Below are 26,782 nucleotides of genomic sequence, written 5' to 3' on the forward strand. Positions count from 1 at the left end.
TGTGTGATATCTCACATTTATGTAGTTGCATAATTTGAAAGATAGCGGTAGGCGAATTGTGAACTCAACTTATTGCCAAACCTCTGCTTGAATAACTTCATGAATTTGGAAAAATTTACAATAACTGTGCGAAAAAAATAACGAAAATTTGGATTTATTCTCCGCAATGATGACACATGAGAACGTAATTCTAAATTTTCAGTTATTTCGCTCGCCAAGGTCCAATTTTTTCCCTCGTAAGTTAGGAAACTGTTCAAAGTTAGCCCGAATTAACAAGCTTGGGCGAAACGAATGGCTGGAAAATTGATGGGGCTGCTTTGAATGACATCGGATAAAAGCCGCGGAGCAGTAGTTAATTTTCCTCCTTAATTGACATTCAGAGGTGCTTTTGGCTGTCATTTGCATATTGGAAAGCCCGGGTTGGCGGTTAATCAGCCAGAACCAATAAGCCATACATATTCAACCAATGCCATGAACCCCTGCCTCCATCAGTTCAGAGCGGTAGTCTATATGACGTCGGTTTATCTCTATATAGTTCATTATCTCACCATTGCGAATTCCTTTATCTTTCATGTATGGCTCATATACGCCAGAGCTAAAATGTGGCCAAAGAGGGAAAAGATGAGAATCTGGACAATTTTCAACCCCTTGATCTTGAAATTGGGAATTTGCTTCAAATTTTAATGGAGCTTTTTGATGTTGCGGTTCAATTTAAAGTCTTTTGAGATGTTGATTGAATCTAGTTTTTCTTTATTCGTTTAACAGTGTCATACATGCAATTTGTTATCTCCGCTAAAATGGAGCAAACAAACGATCTAAAAATAGTTAGAACTGTAAACTTGTAATGGCTGCATTCCTATCAATGACAAAGAAATTTTTTTGCCGCCTAGTTCATTATTAGCGGCTTACGAGCTGTCGGGCTACAAATTCGCTTGTGTACTTACTTTATATCCGCTATACTATAGATAACCGTTGCTTATAACGTTATTTTATTAGACAAAATTAAAAATCGTTCAGCTTTGCTGAACAAAAAATTCGTTTGCTGGAACTACACAAAAAATTCCACTCAAAAAATCAAATAATTTTTCGAGTTTTGTTTGATAACTCAAACAGAAAATCAAATTGGGGCATTTCAAAACCGCAAAATCGTATCCATTTAAGATGCTCATTGTATATAAAGATAAACCAATCTAAGAGGGATCATTCAGTTGCAGAGAAATTAAAATAGAATGAATAGAGGCAAATTTGTCATTTGACATAAGCGAACTTGAATCATTGGTAAAAACAGAGGTCTCTCGTTAGGCACCGGGGCCGGAGTCATAGAGACGACGTAAGATCTAAATTTTGTGTTCATAAAACTCATATATGTGAACTTAATTCTATCTTACACCAACTAATGTGAGCAACGATTTGATAATAAATCGGTCGTCTGGTCAAACAAGAGAAATTTTTTGACATCACCCTGATATTCAGATATCAGACACCCTTTGATTTCGTTGGTTACAAGTGACTTAAACTACCAACACTAAATCGAAGGTCAAATAAATTACAAGTTTCACATTACCAGGATGCAGTATTTTACTGCTCAAGTGAGATTGCGACAATCCGCAGTTTATTTCAGAAGAACGATCAAAGTTTTAAAGTTTTCGCTTTTCTCCTGTTGCGGTTTCCGTTCTATCTAGAGTGTGCTAGTTCAATTGTGTGTGTCAGTTCTCAACCGTGGATTGCTGAACCTGATTAGGCCAACATAACTTCGAAACGTCACGTTTTCCATTCAAAGAGAATATCCATAGTATTGCAAATTCACTTCAGGATGACCTGGATGAAGAATTGACACAGTAAACTAAGTTCAGATATAGCGTATTCCTTCTTCTTACATTTAGAAACGAAATATGTCGACACATACTGACTCAACTTTTCTATGAATGCGTCTCCAATATTGCTCCTCTAATATTTAAAAACTTTGATATTTGTTTTGTTAAGCAATTTTGTTTTTTATAAGAAATATATTTATAAGAAATTTTGTTATTTATTGCCTTCGCAGAGCTAAAGTTTCTAAGTGAGTTAAAATCTACTCGAGTTTTTGTCCACATCCTCGAAATAACAAAAACTTATTTTAAAAAGTTTATTAGCTGCTTTTGATAGACTGGAACAAATTGGAAAGACGGTCAGTTTATCAAAGCAATACAAATTTAGAAAACAAAAATGCAAAACATAAATAAATGTTAATTAAGGTTGTTATTTAGCTTTTTCTAACTTCTCATTACTTGATTATATGCCCCTTGCGAAACTCAAGCCACAATGATTGAGACATTTCTCAGAATCTTTACATGAAAATGATTTGGTAATAGTACAATGACAAAAAAAAACAAAAAAAAACAGAAACATCAAAAAAACAAAAAGGGCTGTTTGAATTCACATAAGGGGCTGCTTCCAGCGTATGTTTTCTCTTATCCGAACCCATTACGAGATTCGGACAGCAGTTAGAAATATATAAAACGAAAACCCGAAAACTTAATCAGAGTATCTAATTTTGACAAGTCTACACACTGAGACGAAAATAAATAATTGAAATAAAATGTCTAGAAAATCAAATAAAGACAGAGTTTAAACAAGCATAAATCAAAGGGTTGACAGATCAATTTAACTACATATTGAAAAGATTTGCCAAAATATAACGTGCCACAAAAAGCCAGCGGCTACTGGTTTGATTTGCAAGAGAAAGAGAAAAGTTATGTTTAGAGGGTTAAAATTAGGTGCACATGAGTTCAGCGAAAACCTGCAAAAACAGAATTTATGACAAAATGCGGAAAAATGTTGTGAACTTAAAACAAAAACAAGGAGGCTCAGTAGTGTTCGTTCGTGCTCAAGTCGCTCATCCACATTTTCCGCTTAAACGTCTACCAAATGAAGAAGGGAACAAAACAAGACAAAAAAGAAAAAAAGCGGCTGAATTAAAAATTACGCCAGTAATTTTTGAGAACAATTGGTTCCAAAAAAGTAAAAACCATTAAGTATGAAATGAAATCATTAAATATGTTTGAAACACGACCATTTATAACTCAATTAGATAAGACAAAGGGACCTCTCATTACTATGAGTTTTTTCACACAACTACAAAAAAAATAGAGAAAAACAGAAACTAGATAAGACAAAGGGACCTCTCATTACTATGATTTTTTTCACACAACTACAAAAAAAATAGAGAAAAACAGAAACTCAAAAAAAAATTGCAAGAAATTATTGTTGAAGCCGTTATGACCAAAAATTGTCCCATTTTAAATAGGAAATGTTTGTTTGCACGTTTTGTGAACGCCAATAAAGTGATATGGGGCCACTCTTTAACGAGACCCTCAAAAAAAGAAAGATTAAGTATAAATAACGTTTGTATTTTTCCAAAACAATTAATTTCAACGTCATTTAAACAATCGGCAAAAGTAAAAATTAAAAAAAACTTTCCTTTATTGCTCCAAAAGACACCCTTGAGAGCTGTCATTAATCAGAAAATTGTGTAGGTGAAGAAAGAAAACGTCAATAACAAAATAGCTTAAAAAAATTTAGATATACTCAACTTCGCAGATTTTTGATGCCAACAGCGTTATGTGTGACCTGTAATTGGCGAGAATTGGCTACTAACGAAAATAGACAAAAAAACCGAAGACAAAAAAAAGAAATACTTAAGTTTTTTTGAAACAAAATTTTTTCAAAGTCATGAAAATCATCTGTTATCAAATCAAATGAGTAATTGAGGTGGAATCATGCAGCCGACTGAAGCAATTCGTGAATAAGATTATGCCATGTGTTAGCAAACAGAACATGAAACGCAGACAAAAATCGAAAAATGAAAAAAAAATTGTTGGCAAAAAAATGAGGTCGAAGACATTAAAAACAGAAATTTACTTTAAAATTTGACGTTTTTCAAATGCACCTTCTTTCTATGCCAAAAAAGGGATATATGAGTGGTTGATAATATGACGGGGTAACAAAAGACAAAAATATAACAAGAGAAGCAAAGGAAAAAATCTTTTTATAAAAAAAACTATTTTAAAAGTCATGAAAACTTATAAGCTGTAAATTGAAATTTTTAAAAACGTTTGTTGTTTTCGCCAAGGAATTTATTGAAATCTTCCACTAAACAGAATTTGTCACACGTTTAAAAAAAGAGCTTCAAACACATGCAAAAAATACAAAAAAACTGATTTTTGCAATGAAAAACCGTTGTTGAAGCTATTAAAACCATAACGTGCCACAAAGTAGCCAGCGGCTACTGGTTTGATTTGCAAGAGAAAGAGAAAAGTTAATGTTTAGAGGGTTAAAATTCGGTGCACATGAGTTCAGCGAAAACATGCAAAAACAGAATTTATGACAAAATGCGGAAAAATGTTGTTAACTTAAAACAAAAACAAGCGGGCTCAGTAGTGTTCGTTTGTGCCCAACCCGCTCATCCACATTTTCGGCTTAAGCGTCTACCAAATGAGGAAGGGAACAAAACAAGACAACATAGAAAAAAAGCGGCTGATTTAAAAATTACGCCAGTAACTTTTGAGAAAAAAGTAAAAACCTTTAAGTATGAAATGAAATCATTAAATATGTTTGAAACACGACCATATATAACTCAATTAGATAAGACAAAGGGACCTCTCATTCCTATGATTTTTTTCACACAACTACAAAAAAACAAATAGAGAAAAACAGAAACTCAAAAAAAACTGCAAGAAATTATTGTCGAAGCCGTTATGAACAAAAATTGTCCCATTTTAAATAGGAAATGATTGTTTGCGCGTTTTGTGAACGCCAATAAAGTGATATGGGGCCACTCTTTAACGAGACCCTCAAAAAAAGAAAGATAAAGTATAAATAACGTTTGTATTTTTCCGAAACAATTATTTTCAACGTCATTTAAACAATCGGCAAAAGTAAAAATTAAAAAAAAATTCCTTTTTTGCTCCAAAAGACACCCTTGAGAGCTGTCATTAATCAGAAAATTGTGTAGGCGAAGAAAGAAAACGTCAATAACAAAATAGCTTAAAAAATTTAGATATACTCAACTTCGCAGATTTTTGATGCCAACAGTGTTATGTGTGACCTGTAATTGGCGAGAATTGGCTACTAACGAAAATAGACAAAAGAGAACCGAAGACACAAATAAGAAATAATTAAGTTTTTTTGAAACAAAATTTTTTTCAAAGTCATGAAAATCATCTGCTATCAACTCAAATGGGTAATTGAGATGGAATAATGCAGCCGACTGAAGCCTTTCATGAATCAGATTATGCCATGTGTTAGCAAAAAGAACATGAAACGCAGACAAAAATCGAAAAATGAAAAAATTTGTCGGCAAAAAAAAACGAGGTCGAAGACATTAAAAACAGAAATTTACTTCCAAAATTGACGTTTTTCAAATGCACCTTCTTTCAATGCCAAAAAGGGATATATGAGTGGTTGATAATATGACGGGGTAACAAAAGACAAAAATAAAACAAGAGAAGCAAAGGAAAAAATATTTTTATGAAAAAACTATTTTAAAAGTCATGAAAACTTATAAGCTGTCAGTTGAAATTTTTAAAAACGTTTGTTATTTCCGCCAAAGAAGTTATTGAAATCTTCCACTAAACAGAATTTGTCACACGTTTAAAGAAAGAGCTTCAAACACATGCAAAAATTTAAAACAATTGGTTTTTGTAAAGAAAAACCGTTGTTGAAGCTATTAAAACCATGATCAATTCAGTAAAAAAATAGATATCTCCAAATGCAGCTCCGTTTGACGCAAAAAAATAGTTTATGCCCGGTGAATATTGAGACTAGGTAACAAATACAGAAAAAGAACAAAAAAATTCTTCTTACAATTCTTGAAAAAAATAAATAATTAAACTCATGAAAACCATCAGCTAACAACAAAAATCAGTAAATAGGTGCATGTGTCCCTCAATAATTAGGCGCTGAATTTTGTTCAGGAATTATCATCGGGCTACAAAATAGGCAATTAAGGACAATATAAAAAAACCATTCAATTCTTCTTGAAAAGCTGTGCCGATGCTTCTTTTTTGCGTAGTTTTTTAACCTCAATAAATTTCTAATTAAACTATCAACAATTTGATGATGTCGCAAAACTGGAAGAAAAGAATCTAAAAAACAGGAAAACGTCCAATAATCAAAAATTTATGCGAAATTAGTAGAATCGAAGCCAGAAAACAATTTATTGAAGCGTAAAGCTAAAATAGACATTAAAACTAAATAAATAGAAGATGCATTCTCTTTGAGCTGAAATTCAGCAACAAATTGACAAAAGGGGAAAAATAGTGGCAAAGCTTTATATCTCTTGTTAATACAACAAATGAATTTAAAAGTCAAAACAAAAATAAAAGCAATCGACTAAAAAGTAAAAACATTACCTGGCAAATTTGAAGCCAATTGAACTCATCAATAACGAACCTTGATGTAAATTCTGTTATGTACTGAAAATAAAAACAGCAAAAGCACTTTGTTATTTTAGAATTCAACAATCAAACCGAAACTTACACTGCTATGACTGTTGGTTCATTAGGAACATGCAATGAAAATCCATATTTTACTCTGGGGGGGCTTTTCAAACATAACTGACTTGCGTCGGGTGAATTGCTCTGAAACAACTGGCGAGCGGCTGACTTCGTCAGTAGCTAGCCACGGATTAGTGAGACTAGCTTAGGCTTGATTTGACTGTGCAATTTTCTAGCCTTGTTAGTAAATGAATCAACTAAAAAACTAAAAAAAAAATACAGAAAAGGCAGTGGTAAGGTTCACAACCAAAATTTGCCTCTGAAGTTATTTCAAGTAACCCATCTGCAAGAATTGAAAGTCTTCGTTGGCAAGCAAGGAACGTTGAACTCAAAAAAGGACAAAAATATACAAACATTTTGAAAACAAACGCAAAATTTAACAAAATCTTGCTACAATTCAAGATATTAAAACCTTCAAAACCATTTCATTGTCTCAGGAGACTATCCAGTACCCCTATTTTAAGTTTCAATATTTCAAATAGTTTCACTGCCTCATAAAGATCCATAAACTTCGAACTTGATAAAATATTTTTGGGAAATATGAAATCCTAAAATACTTGAAAAAAAATGCAGGTTGCATTCAAAACCGCGAACATTTGTGATTATAAAAGTTGAAAACTATTCAATGGCCAAATAACATTTTCCAGTAAGATATTTTCAATCCCTAACGGAGATTTTCTGTTATGCTGAAAAACCTGAATAACAACAACAAAAGTCAAAAAATGGAAAAGAAAATTTTAAAAACAGACTTTCGTAAGGCACTGGTGCCAGAGCCATAGAGACGACGTAATATCTAAAATTTGTGTTCGGAAAACTGAAATTTGTGACTTTTAATTATATCTTACACCATCTCTTGCAAGCAACGATTTGATATTAAATTGGTCGTCTGGTCAAATTATCAATACTAAATTGAAGGTAAAATAAATTACAAGTTCTACGTTACCAGGACACAGTATTTTATTGCTCAAGTGAGATTGCAACAATCCTCAATTTGTGTCAATTCAACAATCATAATTTTGAAATTTCCTCTTCTGTTCTGTTGCGGTTTCAATTCTAACTAGAGTCTGCTAGTTCAATTGTGTGTGTCAGTTCTCAACCGTGGATTGGCTGAACCTAATTAGGTCAACATAACTTCAAATGTCACTGTTTCCATTCAAGGTATTGCATAAAGAGACGAAAAAAATCATTGAAATAAAATACATACACAAATCAACGGATTGACAGATATATTTAACTATTCATTTAATCAGGTTTTTGCAAAACTATAACGCGCCACAAAGTAGCCAGCGGCTAGTTGTTTGATTTGCAAGAGAAAGAGAAAAGTTTAGGTTTAGATGGTTAAAATCAAATGCACATGAGTTCAGCGAAAACATGCAAAAACAAAAATTATGACACGATGAGGAAAAAAGTTCTGAACCAAATACAAAAATAAGGAGGATCAGTAGTGTTCGTTTGTGCCAACCCCGTTCAACCACCTTTTTTGCTTAAACGTCTAAAAAATGAGGAAGGGAACAAAAGACAAACAAAGAACAAAAGCGGCCGGCTTAAAAATTACGCTCATAATTTTTGAGAACTATAATTGGTTCCAAAAATTAAAAACCATTAGAAATGAAATGAAATCATTAAATACATGTGAAATACGAGCATTTATAACTCAATTAAATAAGGCAATGGGACCTGTTATGATTTCTTTCAAACGACTACAAAAAGCAAATAGAAAAAAAACAAAAACTCAAAAAAGAAAATTCGTGAGAAAACGGTATCGAAGCCGTTATGACCAAAATCTTTCCCATTTTGAATAAGAATTGTTTGGTTGCTCGTTTGTAAATGCCAATAAAACGATATGTGCCCACTCATTAACGAGACTCACAAAAGAAAAAAAGAGTAGTTTCAAAATAATTTTTGTATTTTTCGAAAACAAATATCTTCAAAGAAATTTAAACAATCGGCAATAGTTAAAAACTACTAAACATTTTTATTTATTTCTCCAAAAGACGCCCCTGAGAACTGTCATCAATCCGAAAATGGTGTAGGTGACGAAGAAAACGTCAAAAACAGACAAAAGTTTAAAAATAAGAGTACAAAAACCAGTGTCATACGCGTTATAAACATAATCAAATAGCTGAAAACTTTAGATATGTTCAGTTTCGCAGATTTTTGATGCAAACAATGTTATGTGTGACCTGTGATTAACGAGTATTGGTAACTAGCGAAAATAGACAAGAAAGAACCCGAGACGTAAAGTAGAAAAATACTTGAGCTTTTTAAAACAAAATATTTCAAGGTCATGAAAATCATCAGCTATCAAATCAAATGATTAATTGAGATCAAATCATGCTTCCGACCTGCCATTCGTATAGAAAAATAACATAAAACGCAGAGAAAAATCGAAAAACGAAAAAAGATTGGCAAAAAACGACCATTAAAACCAGGAAAATCTTTAAAAAAGTGACGTTCTTCAATTGCACCTTCCTTCAATGCCAAAAGAGTGATATCTGACTATTTAATAATATGATGGGGTAACAAAAAAACTAGTATAAAACAAAAGATGCATAGGAAAAAAATTATTTTTTATAAAAAAAATAATTTTAAAAGTCATGAGGTTTTCATTTTTCAGAAAAAAAGACTGCCATTTTTTACAATTCGCAATTTTTTAATTTAGAATTCAACGTGCAGACCAAAATTTACCCTGCTATTATTTTTCGCTCATTAGAAACATGCAATACAAATCCATATTTTATTGCGGTTGGGCTTTTTAAACATAAACGACTTGCGTCGGATGAATTGCTCTGAAACAACCGGCGAGCGGTTGACTTCGTCAGTATCTAGCCACGGATTAGTGAGGCTAGATTTAGCTCGGTTTGACTCTGCAACTTTCTTGCCTTGTTAGTAAACAAATCAATTAAAAAACCAAAAAAACAAAAAACGCAGTGAAAAAGTTTACAACTAATATTTGTCTCTGGAGTTTTTTCAAGTAACCTATCTGCAGGACTTGAAAATCTTCGTTTGCAAGCAAGGACCGCTAAACTCAGAAAATGACAAAAATATACAAACAATTTGAAAAGAATCGCAAATTTTAACTAAAATTTTAACTCAAGATTTTAAAACCTTGAAAACCATTTTGTTGTCTCAGCAGACTATCCAGTTTCCCTATTTCAAGCTTTAAAGAGTTTCACTGCCTCATAAAAATCCAAAAACTTGAAACATGATAATATCTTTAGAAAAATATGAAATTTGAATTTTATCCAAAAATTTTTAAAGCTGAGTCAATGAAATACTGATAATCATTCCTTTAACTCTTGAAACTATGCGCCAGCTTATCATCAAAACTTTGAGGAGTTCCTTAGGTCCCCGGGAAATTGATAAAAATTTCAAAAGGATTATAAAAACTTGAAAAATTGCAAATATTTTTTTTTCTAAAATTGCTGATATTAAAATCTTGAAAAACTATCAATTGCATCTGGAAGCTACGCAGTAACCTATTATCAAACCCTGGAGGAGATTATGTGGCTCCTGAGGCTGGAGAAACTTAAAAAGTTCTCAAAAATACTTGAAAAAATTTGCAAGTTGCATAAAAAACTGCAAAGATTTGCAATAAAAAAGTTGAAAACTAATCAATGGCCAAAAAATGTTTTCCAGTAGGGTATTATCAAACCCTGACCGAGATTTTCTGTTAAAAACTGAATAACAACAATAATTGTCAAAAAATTGAAAGAAATGTTGTAAAAAATGGTAAACCTTGAAATTTTGAAAAACATTCCATTACATTTAGAAACTATACAGGAACCTATTCTCAAACCCTAGGGGAGGTTCCTCGGCTCTTGAGGCTGAAAAAACATAAAAAACCAACAAAATTGCGTGTTTTTAGCGATTGGTTGTTCGTCAGTAGCCACAGGGCGGAAGGGGTGCACGAAGGGGTTGATGGGGAGGGAGGGAGGGGGGAACAGTGGGGGCAACAGGGCGGGGGGGGCAAAATTGAGTGCGGGCAACGGCGCGGTGGGGGCAATAGTGCGGTCGGGGGGTCAACAATGGGAGTGTATTCAACCTCTAAGAACCGCCCTTCAAACCATAAGAATAAGTCTCCAAAACAGTTTGAGCTGAAACAGAGCTGAAAGGCTCTAAGAGCACCTAATGCCCGCTGGGCGCTACCTGTTTATCCCATTTTTGAGGACGAAAAGTCAAAAGCCTCGGAAGAAAAATTGGTCGAGCGAAAAATCGCATAAAAAAGACCCACAGGACTAATATAATTGCTAAGAATATCGTTTGGGAGTAATTAATGATACCACTCGCAGCTCTCTGATGAATATATGGATCGGCCAAAACTGACTGAACAAAAAACCCCATTTGAGTATATAGTTCCTCCACCCACTTGCCTTCAACAAAATTGAGTGAATCTTGATTCTTGATTTTTAAGTTAACTTCTCAATATCGTTTTGTTGAACTGACGTCCTATAATAATCTGCCAACCTAAATTTGAGAAAAATTTTGAGAAAATTTACACCGAAGTTTCCGAAGTTGTTTTTTGAACAAAAAAGACTTTTAGTGACTTTCAAACTTTTAAGACTTCTAAAAGACTTTCAAAAATTTTTAATGTTTTTTGTATTAGCTTTTTTTTAGCTAAGATCGATCATTAATTAATTACATTTTATTTTATTCACACTTTTGGTTTTAGATAGTTGTGTTTTCAAGACCTACACAACGTTTTTCTTATTAGTCGCCAACTGAAGATTATTGTGAGATTATGTGGAGATTATGTGAGTTTGATTAGGTAAGAGACTGGTTCCATCAGTCTTAAGTGTTCCAAACGTAAGAAAAGGTTATATCAGGGGATTATATTTTGCAAAGTTTGATGTCATAACATGTAAGGCTGATGCGAGTGTTAAATCCATCCATCTTCGTAAATCATAGTTTTAAAATATTTTAAAACTATAGTGACCCGTGTTGAGAATTTCTTCGGATTTAAACATAAGAAATCGTCGGTTTTCGTCGCTTTTACTTCGCCAAAACCGATCAAAGCCCTTACGTTTTTTTCGTCGGTTTGATCGGTTTTCGTCGGTATTTTAACGTAAGAATCGTCGTTTTTCGACGTTTGCTCCATTAATAAATTTGAAATACTACTCAACGTTATTTCTTGATGAAAAAAGTGTTGTATAATTAGCAATCAGGAAACTAACAAGGCGGCTCGTTAATGTGGGTTCGCACATTATGTTCCGACCCGAGCTCATCTACATTTTTGACTTAATTGTCAACCAAATGAAGAAATAACAAAACTAGATGTTTGAGTTCAAAACAATCATTACACACCCTATCTACTAATTGAAATACATAATGCCATGCGTTATTACAGCGCCAATGAGATCTGAGCTTATAAAGACAACGAGACAAAAAAAACAACCAAAAAAAATTAGCGCCAAAAACAAAAAATTAACGGCAAAAACTGAATATCAAAATTTAAAAGCACATAGTAACAACGTCAAAATGCAGTCAGATAAAACCTTAACTACTCAAATTTGACTTTTCCTAACTATACAGCGGATGTAAAGTTTCTTAATGAGACTGTGTTACAAGTCAACAAAGAGAACGATCAATGAGGCGAAATTCAAAAATTAATCAACATTTCTTAAAACAAGAAATTTCAGAAGTCTTAAAAATCATTAGCTTTTAACTAAATGTCCTTAAATAAATTACTGAACAGTTTTACACAACCAAAAGGCCTTGTCTTTGAGAAGACGAAGCCTTAGAAACGAACTGAAGAAAAACTTTAAAAATTAGAAACGATTTGCTCAAAGACAAACTATTGCTACCATTAAAGTCATTAGCTATTATCTGAATATTATGTCTTTTTAATTCAACTCTTATTTCTACCAATTCAATTTCTACAAATTCTTTAGGAATCATACGCAGAGATTAAATGAATTTTTTGGGCCACATTTCTAAACCATTGGGAGCTGTTACTACACGAATGTTCTGAAAGAAGAAAAGAAACGCAAAAAATGACCACTAAAAAAATGTTTTAAAAAACCCATATTGTCCAGCAAACAAAGCATCGGTGAAAATCCATAGACATGTTATTTTTTGGAATACAAGAAATTGGATGTGACCTCTCATTGACGAAAATAAGTTACAATTTGACAAAAAGAACAACAAAGACTGAAAGGTTTGAAAAATGTTTGAAAATGAATATCATAAACATTAAGACTAAAGGCTATAAACTGACTAACTGATTCAGGTAACATCATTAATTCAACATTCAATTACAAGCTCAAGTGACTTGTCAGCAATTTACGGCTACCTAAAGCAGCTACCTACAAAAAGAGGCAAAAACTGCAATTTCAAGAAAAAAATTCAGCGAGAAAAGTGTCGAAGGCATTGAATAATGAATTTTTCACAAAAAACTTTTCCATGTTCAATTAGTTTTTAACAGCAATGGGATTCGTCTTTTTTATCAAAATATTTTTAAAAAACCAAATATGAACAAATACATTAGAACCACGAAATTATTGGGAAAACTCGTAGTATCAACGCCATTAATTTCATTAGTCTTCAACGAAATCCACTAAATACGCTAAATTATACCTCCACGGGACAACAGGTTTGTTTGTCATTTATATACTGTCAATAGGGCCATACAACAGGTTTTTGACGATGAAAACAACAACAAAGACAGGCAATAACCAAAAATTCAGTAGAAAAGTGCCAGAAGAAAGTGTCGAAGCAATTTAAATCAAAAGTTCGTCTCTGAAAACTTTATATATGATCCGATGAACGTCTTTCATAAACCAATGCGAAGTATCAGTATTAGAGTAATGTGATAAGATTTCAAAAGGATCCAAAAGTAAGAAAAAGTACCCGAAAGTTTAAAAAAATTAATGAAAATTAAAGGCATTGAAGTTTTAAAACCAATAGGTAGAGGATGAAAGCGCTAACCAGATTAATTTTGGCTGCACTAGAAACAAAGAAGGATCTTGTTAGTACTAAGACTGACTAACAGTCCTCGAAAAAATTTGATAATCGGTTAATGATAAAAAAAAATTTGAAAAGATTTTTTTTAAATTCTTAACAGCCATTAAACTCAAAAACTTTTAACGGAGGTCAAAAAACTACGCTGAGAAATAACAAGATGGCAGGCAGAAGATATTTGTCGTGGGTAGATGATCAATAAGAGATCACAATAAGTCTTAAGACTATGAAAACAACAACAAAAACAGGCGAAAACAAAAATTCAGTAGAAAAGTGCGAGAAGAAAATTTTGAAGCCAATTAAACCATTAACTTTTCTCTGAAAACTTTATCTGCGATCAATTAAATGTCTTTTCCGAGCCAATGGGATTAGAATAATGTTTGGATAAGTTAAATAATATTTGGATACGGTGATACGAGTTCAAAAGTAACCAATAAAAGGAAAATATCCATTTTTTTGTAAAATTTTGAATTCTTGTGTCATTGAAGTCATATAATCAATAGTTAGAAGATAAAACCACCAACCAAATTTGTTTTAGTTTCAGTAGAAAGCAAATAGGTTCTATCAGTAATGAGACTGATTAACAGTTCACAAAATTTTTAAGATTGTTTAAGGTTCAAAAAAATTTTCGAAAAATTATTTTTATATTCTTAAGAGCCATTAAATTCAATAAATTTCAGCGGAAGACAATAAACACGCTCAAATATGGTTCAATAGGAGTATGGGAATGTTTATCATGCATAGGTTATTAATAAGACATCGCAACAAGTCTTATGACTATGAAAACAACAACAAAAACAGGCGAAAACCAAAACGCAATAGAAATTTGCGAGAAGAGAAGATCGAAGCCATTTGAAACCAGAAGTTTTTTTCTGAAAAATTTATCTGTGATCCAAAGAACGTCTTCTTTAAGCCAAGATGAGAAGTCAATTTTAGGATAATGTGATAAGATTTCAAAAGTAACCAATAATACGGAAATATCCAAAAAAAAATTTTAAAGCTTTTTGAAATCTTTTGTCATTGAAGTCATATGACTAAAGGTTAGAAGAAAAAACCGCAATCTAGATCAAATGTACATTAGGACGGAAGAGGATGCTGTCATCACAGACACTGACTTAGTGTTCACGATAATAAGTTTATGATCGGTTAACGTTCAAAAAAATTTTCGAAAAATTAATTTTCAAGATTTAACAGCCATTTCTGTCCAATCAAAGCACTAGATATGCTCACTTAAATCTCTTTACGGAACATATTGCACTGTTAGTCAATGAGCCTTTGCCATAAGACTCCAAAAAATAGTAAAACATCAAAAATGAACTCAAAATTTTATTTAAATTTTTGAAAACTCAGAGTCGAATTAATAAAAAAAAACATGAGCAATTCCTTGAAAACGATTTCTCTTGTTCTCTGAAAACTTTATCTATGATCCATTGGAATTCTGCTCTAAGTCCATGAGAACTATCAATATTGGGATAATGCGAAAAGATTTCGAAAAAAAACCAAAATTTCAAAAAAAAACTGAATTTTTTTGAAATTATGAAAACTCGTGCCATCGAAGTCATATTACCAATAGTTAGCATATAAAAACGCTTACCAGATTACGTTTGGTTCCAATTTAAGGATGGGGTAACTGTTATTACTGAGACTGACTTCCTGTTCATGAAAAGAAATAAGTTTAAACTTTCTGAAGTCTTAACAGCCATTAGCTGTTCACTCAAAGCACTATACAGGTTTTACCTAATGCAGATTAGGAAGCCGATTGGTCTTTTAAGTAGCGAATCTATACCATAGGACTTCCATATTTAGTGATATTCCAAAAAGTAACTCAAAATTTTATTAAAAATTTTGAAAACTCAGAGTCGGAGACAAAAAACATGAAAGACTCATTCAAAACGAATATTTGTTCAATGGGTATCATTTGACTGTAAAGCAGGTTTGCCATTAATGGAACCTCGATATAAAAAATGACTTGTCTCTAGGTGACTTAAGAAAGCAAAAAAGTAGAAAAGTTTTATAAAAAAGAGCTCTCAAATAGATTTCGAATTTTTTTGATATTGAAGCGCCCTATGAGACCAGAACTAGTCTTCTTTATCGCCTTTAGTCTATTAGGAACACGATATTGGTTCATTTTTTAGAAAGAAATTCAAGTTCGAAATACTATTTTTATAGAAAATATCTTAATTTGAAGAAAAATCAGACTAAAAGTGAACAAATATCCCGTGTTCACACAAAAATTAATCCTCGATAACTCCTCGAAAAAAAACAAAAAAATCGAAAAAATTCTTTTTAATTTTGAGCTTTGCGCTGGACCAGATTTTTAATGATACCACTCACATTTCTCTGCGATGAGTATATCGATCGGCCAAAATTGACTGAACAAAAAAGACCCATTTGAGTATATAGTTCCTCCCCCCACAAGTGGGGTCAGAACAATAAAAACAATGAAACTATATTCTGTTAATAATGATATAAAATTAACTTAAAGTTTCAATAAAAAGGAATGTTGTTTTCAAAACTTTATTGATAAAGCAAATATTTGAAATAGACCCGTCTCAGCCTCTTTTGTTTGGTTTGAATTATTGGATGGTGCGTGATTATAATCACCCTCCTTTAGATCATACTCAGGTGTGCTCTCTCTACTTGTATTCAAGCCCTAACCTCCTCCCCCCCATCCCCATCCAACAAATCAACTACACTCATTTTTTCAGATGGTGATATTATGAAGCTCTCGTGCACTTCTCAGCTTTTGACTGTCTAGTCATGAGTCACTTCTGGTTTTGGAAACAACTGAATGCGTTCAGCTACAGAGATTTGTTTGGACTGATTTAGCCTATGATACTCTGGCTGGTAGCATATGAAGGAAAAAGAGGAAAGCCAGACTTGATCTATCGTCAACTTGATCTTTTTTGACTTTTGAGTTTTTAGTCCCCAATCACTGCTCAAGTTCGCTAATTGTTGGCTTTAGGTTCTCGCCACAACAAAGTTGGGGGGACCAAATTGATCTAGAACTGCTAGAAATCAGCATATATCCCTATTTCGCAACCAATTAAAAGAAATAATAAAATAGGCGCCCAGAAAAATCATGAACCCCAGGTGGAGACATCATGTTATAACTGGGCAAATTCAGCTATTTTTGAGCAAACTATCGGCACGAAATCCTGCATTCATAATGCACTGGAATCACTCAGTAAAAATTCGCATAAAACGTTGTGAAGAAACTGATGAATTACTGAACAAACTGAGTTATAAAGCAAGTCAGTTCTATCAGTGTAACTGCACCTTCTAAAATATAAACAAAATATGCGCTATCTCGACCGGGGGTCTAAGAATTGATACATATGATCCTTCACTGATTAAGCAACTAACTGCCTTAAACCAGCTGTTTCTTGCCATGGCCAAGGTAACATGATATCTCGACAAGATCGAATTTAAGCTAATTTTATATGTCTATTCCACAGCTATCCATCCGGCCGTATCAGAAACAGAGAATCATTTGACCGAGAACAATTCTAGGCCAAGAGACATATTATTGCCTAGCTTCAATGCCGGTCAATCGGCCGCCCCCTGGACGTTAGTTTTACCTCGCTCCTATGAACCCGAGTACTTCTGAGAGGGGGCGAAAAGGTCTGGTATAGCAGTAGTAGCAGACGTGGACAAAATAATTGACCATTCTTCGCAAACATGCAATTAATATGGCGACAAGTTTATTCCACGAGCTTCCAAAAAACATACAAAAACTTTCGAAAAACTTAAAATGGTTAGCTGTTCTTGCAGATAGCAGACTCTTCCGACCTGCAAGGCTGTCCATTTTGCGCAAGCTATTCCATTTTGCGCAATGCGCTGTTTGGGTACCTTTTTAATTCCCCGCAAATATTGAGTGCTGATTTTGGAGGGAATGATTGAGATATAAAGCTTGAAATCTACGTAAATATTAAATTCATCCATTCAATGGGAGTAAAATATTAACTTTTGCCACCCAATGAGAAAAGATAATTTATTAATGACCTTTTCCTGTCGTTTTGACTCAACCAAAGAGAAGTGAGTGAGCGGGGAGAATAAACTTTAAAAACACAAGATCAACAATAATCAGTTTGAGACGCCTAAGTGAACTGATGAAAGAAGACAAGTTTTTGAGATATGCATTAACTGTTCAATGAACTACTTCATTTGTTTTTTTACAGGACACTATGTTTTTCAGCAGCAGCAAGATTTTTAGAATTCAATGAACTTATTGTAAAAATTTTTATTGAAAATAACAAAGAATGTGCAATGAGTGTTCTATAAACCGTTGTCCAGTCTGAGACCAATGCACCTAATTCCATTTGTTTAATTCCCGACATTGAGAACTTGAATTCCGGCGACATCTGTTTTGCTTTTAACAGAGAAAAAATCATTCGGAGAAATTAACTACGTTCCGTCGAATCACAAAAACAATACCAAAAAAATATAATAGGATTGCAATTTGTGCCTGGAAGATACTTAGATTTTCAGATTCAATCAAACTGAAAGAGTGCCTACGCTCTTGATCCATTGCCGATTTTTTTCAAAGCAATCAGTTCTGCCATTTCATCATCAAAGATTAACACAAAGAACTAATTGGAGTCATTGAAATTTGTAACCAATTAAAAATCTTAAACAAACAAAATTGTTAAATGTTGAATTTTTACATAAGTATCTGAGTGTACCTAAAAAATGGGAAACAGATCTATTCGTCAGTATCACGTCAAAAAGTGTTCTGCTTTTAAGAACTGGTACTATAAAACTTAATTTTATCGTCTCATATCCACAAACGACTGATAAAAACGAGTTCCGATGTGAACCGATTCAGTATGTCAACTTCAATTTGGTACCAACATAACCAATGGGACTGCTACAAACAACTTTTTTCACTTCCTGTCCATACTTTTTAATCGTACACAAAGCAGTGATTACATCAATTTCTTTCTAAGATAGGAAAGAACTCAAAGGTGGTGGTCAAGCAGGCCGATATGCAAGCAAGCCGTATTTTGAAAATGAGGTCAAGTAAGCCGAAAATTTTTGGGATACCCGTATTAGAAGTTGCCACTGGCGCGCCGGTGGGCGCGTTTGGCGCGCGTCGAGGCGTCGCAGCGATAACCGGCCCATGGTTTCCGGATTACGTCCCACAATGGATGAGAGACATGGCCATAGAAAGCGGTCCGCTCAGGCCCGTGCCCACTAGATGTCTAAAAATTGAGGTATTTTAGTTTCTTTTGTGCATTGGAATACGTTATGTTCTATAATACTACGCCCAGTATTGCTTGTAACGGCTAACAAACTATTATTGCTGATAGATTTCATTACTATTACACAACTTTCGGCTTGCTTTTCTGTCGGCTTACTTTTACTACAGCTTCCTTTGCGTTCGCCCAACTCAAATGGTACCAACATAACCATTTGAGTTGTTGAGCCCAATTGTTGAGCCCTCAATCAATTTGGTACCAACATAACCAATGGGACTGTTATAAACATCTTTTTTACTTCCGGTACATATTTTTTAATCGTACACAAGGCATTAATTACAACAATTTCTTTCCAAGATAGAAAACTTAAGCATAAGTGATGATTCTGGAAGAAAAATTGATCGATAAAAAATATTGATTATTTTGAAATGAAGTTTCTGGGTTCTTGCTACCAACTTTGGGTTCAGTTTCTGAAATTGTAACACAAAAATTAAAAACAAAATTTACATGGTACCTCAGCTGAATCTGATGAACCGCAAAATTTGTTTCAATACAAAAAACTAGCTATAAAATATTAAGCTTGATTAAAATAAATAAACTTGATTATTGGAACAGTTTAGCTAAAGAACTAAAAACTCAACAAAAGTCTGTCGGGGCAATCGAAAGAAAAAAAATCAATTTCTATAAATTCATTTAAGTATACAGCATAGATTTTTGCTTTGGGTAGAGCTACGCAGAAAGACATGTTTAATGGAAAAAATGAACATATTCTGTTGTCCATTTAGTCATCAGTCTGTATGTACACTTATTTGCAGTTGGAGGGCAAATATTAATATTATTTTGTTACACTTGCTTAAGGAAGGAAGCGTTTTTAAATGTTAATTATCATTTTTTTTTTAAAAAAAGCAACGAATGGAGTGATTGAATGTACGAATTTTCGATTCATTTCAAGTGGTAATGTCCAGCAGCCCCTTCTGCCTCCTCCAACCATGTTTTGATTGTTCCGTCAAAATAAGAAGCCAAGTAGGCAGGTTCAAACTACTGTGCGCGCATTTGCACAAAAATTGCCCGACCCGGTCACAAAAATTTCCTATCCGGGTTGTAATATTATTTAATAATTTGTGCCCGAAGCGTCGATATTCAAATATGGGAAAACACCGGAGTACAACTACGCCATAAGTTTTGTAAGAAAGTGTGGAGTTTGTCTTTACTTTTGAAATACGACGACATTAATCAACTCAATTCAGTTCATAATCGCTCAGCACTCTTTAATTGTTCCCCTAGAAATGAAACCCTGAAATATCATTTACCCAGTGACCCAAGTAGCTATAGCAGGCTCATCTCACGCCTGAAACCCTTCAATGAATTGAAAACGAAAGAATTTGCGACGATTGCAGACAGGACAATTACCTGAGATAACGAAGGTGAAATTGTCAAACACAATTCCTGTCGTAGCTGCTCCAGTCTTGCGTAACATCACTTTTGGCCTGTTTCCTTCATCATTGCCCCTATCTTCTTTTGATTGGTCCATTTTTCCACCAATCAAAGTAGGATCTCGTCTCAGAAGTGTTGCTTTTGAGTTATCATTGACTGTGTGCACGCCTGATAAATAATAACTCAAATTAATTCAAATACTGCAATATTCGGAGACAGATGTGGAGTTAACTTTCGAAGACGCAAACCATCAAACAGTCGAGCAATAATTTCCAAAAAATCGTTGGAGGCCGCTGTAGAAAAGTATTATTATTATTATACCAATTCTTAGTTGTCGTACACGGATCATACATTATGAACAAGGAGGCTTGGTAATGTGCTATCGCACATAAGGTTCCGACCCCACTCATCCTCAATTTTGGCATAATTGTCTACCAAATGAGGAACAGATAGAAAAACCCAAAATTTAAGCAATTTAAAAAAATTGGTGTATGAACGGAAAGATAGCCTCCAAAGCCAATAATTCAATTGAGTAAAAAAATGAAGCATTAGATTGATGAGATATGCCAATATCGAGAAAACGAGTCAAGGTGTACAGCAAAACCAAACAACAACAACAACAACAACAACAACAACAACAACAACAACAACGACAACAACAGCAACAACAACAACAACAACAACAACAACAACAACGACAACAACAACAACAACAACAACAACAACAACAACAACAACACCAACAACAACAACAACCACAACAACAACAACAACAACAACAACAACAACAACAACAACAACAACAACAACAACAACAACAACAACAACAACAACAACAACAACAACAAACATTAATTACCTCAAGAACTTTGTCCGTTTTAAAGAACAAAACTTAATAACAAAGTCAAAATAGCGTCAATTAAAAATGAAACTAAACAAAATAACTTGTATTTCACCAAAAATGATATGCGACCAGTCCATAATAAGGCTTGAACAAAAAGAATAAAGTTAAGCTTTTTTTATAAAAAACAATTAATGTCAAATGAAAACCATTAGAAATCAACTAAAATATCCCAAAAATTAGCGATTGCCAATGCTTCTTTAGAAAGTCATTAGGAACTGTCGGTGTTCAATTTTTTATGTGGTTACAAAAAAAACAACAAATGGACAACAAAAATCAATTAAAACTTGCCAGAAAACGCTTTCGAAGTCGTAAATCCATCTTTTGGCCCTCAAAATAAATTCAATTGCACCTTCTTCGCACCCGAATAATTTAGAATGTGATATCTCATTAATGAGACTAGGTAACAAGTAGACAAAAAAGTGCAAAATTGAGTAAAACTTTTGTTTTTTTTTTCGAAAAAAAAAATTATTTCCAAAATCATGAAAGCCAATAAATACAAAGCGAAAAATTTTAATAGATTAAATTATTCAAAAAGAAGTCCCTAAGACCTGTAAGTATCCAGATTATGTCTTACACCTACAAAAAAGTCAAAATTTACAAAAATTAAAAACTACTTTACTTTTTTTGTGAAAAACCCGTTTCGAAGCCAGTAAAGTCATTACGAATTCTCTAAAAGTATTAGATTTTGTGACACCAATCTCTTCTAAAACTATTTTTGAAATCAATAGTGTTATCTTTGACTTATAATTAACGAGACTAGGTAACAAAGAGACAAAAAAGAAACAAAATTGCGAAGCTAAAAGTGTTTATTTTGTTTTTCAAACAGTTGTTTCAAAAGTTATTAAATCCACCAGCTATCTACTGATATCAGAGTTCTGGCGCACCTACGTTTCCATGAAAAGCCAGTGAATCTGCCATTATACAGGAAATCTCATACGACTAAAAAGACGATGTAAAAATGACAGTTAAACACAAAATAAAAAAACTTAATTAAATTTTTCGAGAAAGTAGCGTCGAGTCCGTTAAAATCATAATCTATTTCTCTAAAGATTTTAATATTATCAATTGTGCCTTATTTTGAACGCCAATAACGCTTTATGTGAACTGTCAATAACGGGATAAATTGACAAAACTAGAAAACGTGAAAAATGGGTAAATAATTAGAAATAAAAAGTGCGAAATCTAATAGTATCGAAGCCAGGAAGCAAAAAATTAAGGCGTATAACCGCAATAGAGATTAAACTTTAAATCAGTAGAAAAAAGGCACGTTTTTTTGCTGACACTAAGCTACAAGTTGACAAAATTAAGAATAGAAAAAGAGGCAAAATTCAATAAGCCATTATTTATTTAATAATCAAATATTTTTAATAGTCAAAACGACCATAAGCTTCCGGTAAAAAACTAGATGCATTACTTTGGAGCTGCTTAGGAAACCAATTGGACCTATCATTTTTGAATTTTGATTTGAAATGTTCTGTTCTTTAATTAATATAAAAAAACCGACTAATTTGATTTCAAAAAGACCGACTGATTACAATCCGAATTATTGGTGCATTGTAACAGACCATGATTGGTCCAAAACCAGTCCTGCTAATGCTGTTCGTCTATTAGAGACACTTTGTATTCGATTGTCATAGATATAGGTAATTTGTTTGGAAAAAATCAAAATTAAATGCTGGGTTTTTGATAATCAACGAGAAAACTTAGCAAAAAAACTGCAAAATTTTAATTACAGAGCACTCTCAACGATAGTTGAAGTAGAAAAAGCCCTGCTTAGTTGTGTTCGGGTGTGTACTTCCGGCAAATATAATCAAAGTGGACTAAAGATGCTTATTTTGTGCTGTTTATGATGAAAAAGTCTGAATTTTGAAATATTTAGCCAGAGTTTTTGACAAAAAAATTATAAAAAAGTGAGTTAAAATAGTCGACAAATTTTTTTTTGTCCATAAAAATAAAATCAACCTCACCTTTTTAATTTAAGAAAAATCAACAAATTTCAGCAAAAATGACGAAAATTTAGTCAAAAATTCCGGAAAATGTGAACAAAAACAACGGAATTCATTCTACTTTTCTCAGAAGTTTAAACCTCGATAACTCCCTTTAAAAAACGAAAATATAAAAATCTTTTTAATTCCATTTTATACGCTTGATGAGCTTTCTAATGATACCACTCACAACTCTCTGCCATATATATATATATATATATATATATATATATATATATATATATATATATATCGAGCGGCCAAAATTGTCTGCACAAAAAAACCCATTTGAGTATATAGTTCACCCCCCCCCCCCTCAAGAGGGGTCGGAACAACAAGTCATAACGTATCTCTGAGTGTAATCCTTGGATAACTTCAAAGATATCCTTGTATATCCTTGTAGAACACTTATATGATCCTTCTATCTCTTATATGATCCTTCTATCAAGGAAATCTTCTATGATCCTAACGTGAACAACCAGGACATCACAAATCTTTTCTCTTCCACAAAATACATCAAAAACGTCTTCTAACCTAAAAATTGTGATACTATTCTTTCTGTGCACATTGGGATGCACACGGTAGTCCGTGTCGGTATAATTTGACTTCAAGTATATTAGACTACATTATAGCGAAATTTTATCAATGTTTTACGGGCCATATATGCTTTCCATGATAACTAAGAAAACTTTCCACCCTTGAGTTATGTCATCTACCAGAGGGCTGCATAATTCTATACTGAGGGAACCTAAGGAGAACTACCCACCCCCCTTTATGGAAAAATTTTGATCTGGAGGTAGGTAACAAGGAGCTACAATGGTATGTATCTGGAAAACTAAAAATTGGGAGCTCCAAGCAACACTTAACAGAAGACTTTTGCGAACTTACCAATTGGCAAATATTTGAAAAATATTTTTGAAAAAATCTAAAGCCTGATTTAAGGATCCGGAAGCTACAATACGACGCAATCTACGATGCAAAGGAAGCGAAAGTAAAAGTAACCCGACATGAGACAATATGGAAAAGTTATGCAAAAGTTTTGTAATCTTTCAGAAAAATACAGTTGTTCACCGTTACAATCAAAATAGTGCATAGTATTTTTTTAAATTTTTATTATCCAATCCACCAGGGAAACAAAATACGTCACTTTTCGGGGGTATTAAGTGGCTCCGAGCCCCAGTGGACCGTTGTCCATGGCCATGCCTCTCATCCGCTGTGGGACATAATCCGAAACCATGGGCGCCAGGGAAATCGCTAATACCGCTGTCTCAGATATTTTTGGCTAACTTGAATTCTTGTTCAAAATTCGGCTTTTTTTGACTATCGGCTCGCTTAACCTTCACCGGAATTCAGATGTTTTAATAGTAGAAACGAATTGAAAAAAAGGATCTGCCATTGTTAGCCAAGTATTATTTGAAATGGATGGAGAGAGATATAAGTTTGAGTACATCTACGCCAACAAATTTCGGAAGCAGCTATGTTTATGACAAGGTTCTCTAATTATACTTGGGTTTTTTTGAATTCAAAATAAAGATAATTAAGAACTGGAGAGAACGTATCCGAACGCGACATAGACTTCCTTACAAAATAAATCATAACTCATTTCACCACATTTATATTTTGAAAAATCATAGGTTTCTGTGTTTGTGTTTTAGTGGTGAGGTCAGATATAAAGTTTGAAAATGCTATTGAAAATTTCAGTTAATTGACGGCGTTTCAATTGAGTGCTTTAGATGATGAGTCTTCTGATACTAATCCGATAAGTTTAACCATTTTTGTCATATTTTGTTCCTGGTTGCGTCTATGCTAACACAATGAACTGGACATATGCCAGTATTAAACAGTACTCCCATCGCAAAATAACATAGTTTGGCTTCTTTGTCAATATCAAAAAAATGAACCCCGTTCCATGACTTAACAAATAGATTGCCATGATCCATTTGATGATCTCACAGTATATATCCCTTTCTATACAAAAACAAATTTCTGGTTCGTAAGATTTCTTTGCATATACGAAACGAAGTTCTGTTCACTAAACCTTTACCATTTCATGGCTTCATAAAACATCTTTCTTTTACACATTTCACCAGGTAAAACGCCATTTTTTCTAAGTATATAAAATGATGTTAAACTCACTCACAGAAATCACTAAAATGAACAAAACGCGCAAAAATTGTCATCAAAAACAATAGTTTTGATGAAATTCAAAATAAAAATACAACAAAAAAAGAAAAAAAGGACCTATAAAAAAAGAAATTCGAGTATTGGTAGCGTCGAAACTAAAAAACACAAGCATCATGAAAAAGAAGTGTGAACGCAGCATGAAATCAGGAAACAATTCGTTTTATTGACTAAATGAAAATCGAAGAATTGCTTCCTAATTAAAGTTATCAAAAAGCTGACGAGAAAATGGATACCAAGACCGCATTAGAAAAACCACTCAAACTCAAAAACGGTATCAAACAAAAATTTTGAAAACAGTGACAACTAAGACTAAGTAACAGTCTAACTTGGCCTTTTCAATCATGCTACTATAAAAGTGGAAAACAAACGATGAAACGCAAACAAAGTCGATGAAAATTTTCAATGACAAAAAATTTCAAAGACAAATATTTGATAAAACATTGATCCTAAAGAATACAAAATTTTTAGGCGGCTCCTTAGAAAATCCAGCAATCATATCTTTAATAACACTTAATGAGAAAATTTAAAAACTGTAAGAACAAAAAACAGGGCAAATAAGAAGTCGACAAAATGAAAAACCATGTGGTCAAAAAAAATATATATATTTTTCAACTAAACAAATGCGTAAATTAAACTGTGTCTCCTTGGTTAGCTCAACTATCATTTCAATTATTAATCTTAGCAATGATTCTTCAAAAAAATAAAGGCAGACCTCTAAAGATCACCAAAGATTTATAAATCTGTAACATTAGACTGGAAAAATTCAAACAAATATGATAGAAATTACAAGAAAAAAAATTCTGTGTAGCAAATCACAGAAACAAGTCCTTTGAGGTTGTGATACCTATGGATACATAATTATATATAGAAAATCATATGCGTACGAAATTAAACATTACCCTCTAATTTTAATAATTATATAATACATTTTATAACTAAGGATATGATTACTTTTTACTATTCACATACATAGATATTCCCAGTAGTCTACTAAATTATTTCATAGATTGTTCACACTACTTATATTTTACTAATCATAATCTTTCTTAATCTGCTGAATTTAAGTTGCCTTTGTAAACGCTCTTCAAATTCAAAAGCTAAACTTAGCCTGGATTCGCTTAGCGATTTCATTCAGTAATTTAGCAAAGTTCACTTTAAAATGGATTAGCCCCGCGATTCCACTGTATAAATTAGTCAACGTATTCGCAAGGCGGATACCATTCAATTAGCTAACCTCTCAGCTATAACATGGCGCAGTCAGCACTAAAAGACGGCAGCAAATCTCCACTCGGAATTCAACCCTTTTGGGAGAAAGCAACTCTAGAGCCCCCTCTCCGATGGGAAAACTGGAGGACACAACTCAAATTGGCGATTCTTGCTCGCGAAGGGATTTTAGTGGATCTCTTCCTTGCCGATCCTCCGGCGCATGTTGTTCTACCTCCCGAACCCACCTATGAAGGCGCTGTTGACAATCCTACAGCACAGTCGGAATGAGAAAGGCGCATTCGAAATGAACAAGCAGAGACGGCATGGAAGAATCACTGTTTACGTCTTGAATTTGCAGGCGTATTATGCGGA

At 33.3% G+C, this 26,782-nt stretch overlaps 1 protein-coding gene across 2 annotated transcripts in view; it reads right to left on the reverse strand.

The window, feature by feature from the left end:
- LOC142342653 (dual specificity calcium/calmodulin-dependent 3',5'-cyclic nucleotide phosphodiesterase 1A-like) overlaps positions 1–26,782 on the reverse strand; it is a 339,291-nt gene that overhangs the window by 283,415 nt on the left and 29,094 nt on the right. For both annotated transcript variants that reach the window (XM_075394099.1, XM_075394100.1), the window contains exon 3: positions 20,108–20,299. In XM_075394099.1, the coding sequence (XP_075250214.1) occupies positions 20,108–20,299 (192 nt within the window). The remainder of the gene's footprint in view (positions 1–20,107; positions 20,300–26,782) is intronic.

This window comes from Convolutriloba macropyga, chromosome 7 (genome assembly GCF_964194025.1).
Source record: "Convolutriloba macropyga chromosome 7, txConMacr16.3, whole genome shotgun sequence".
Classification (NCBI taxonomy): Eukaryota; Metazoa; Xenacoelomorpha; order Acoela; family Convolutidae; genus Convolutriloba; species Convolutriloba macropyga.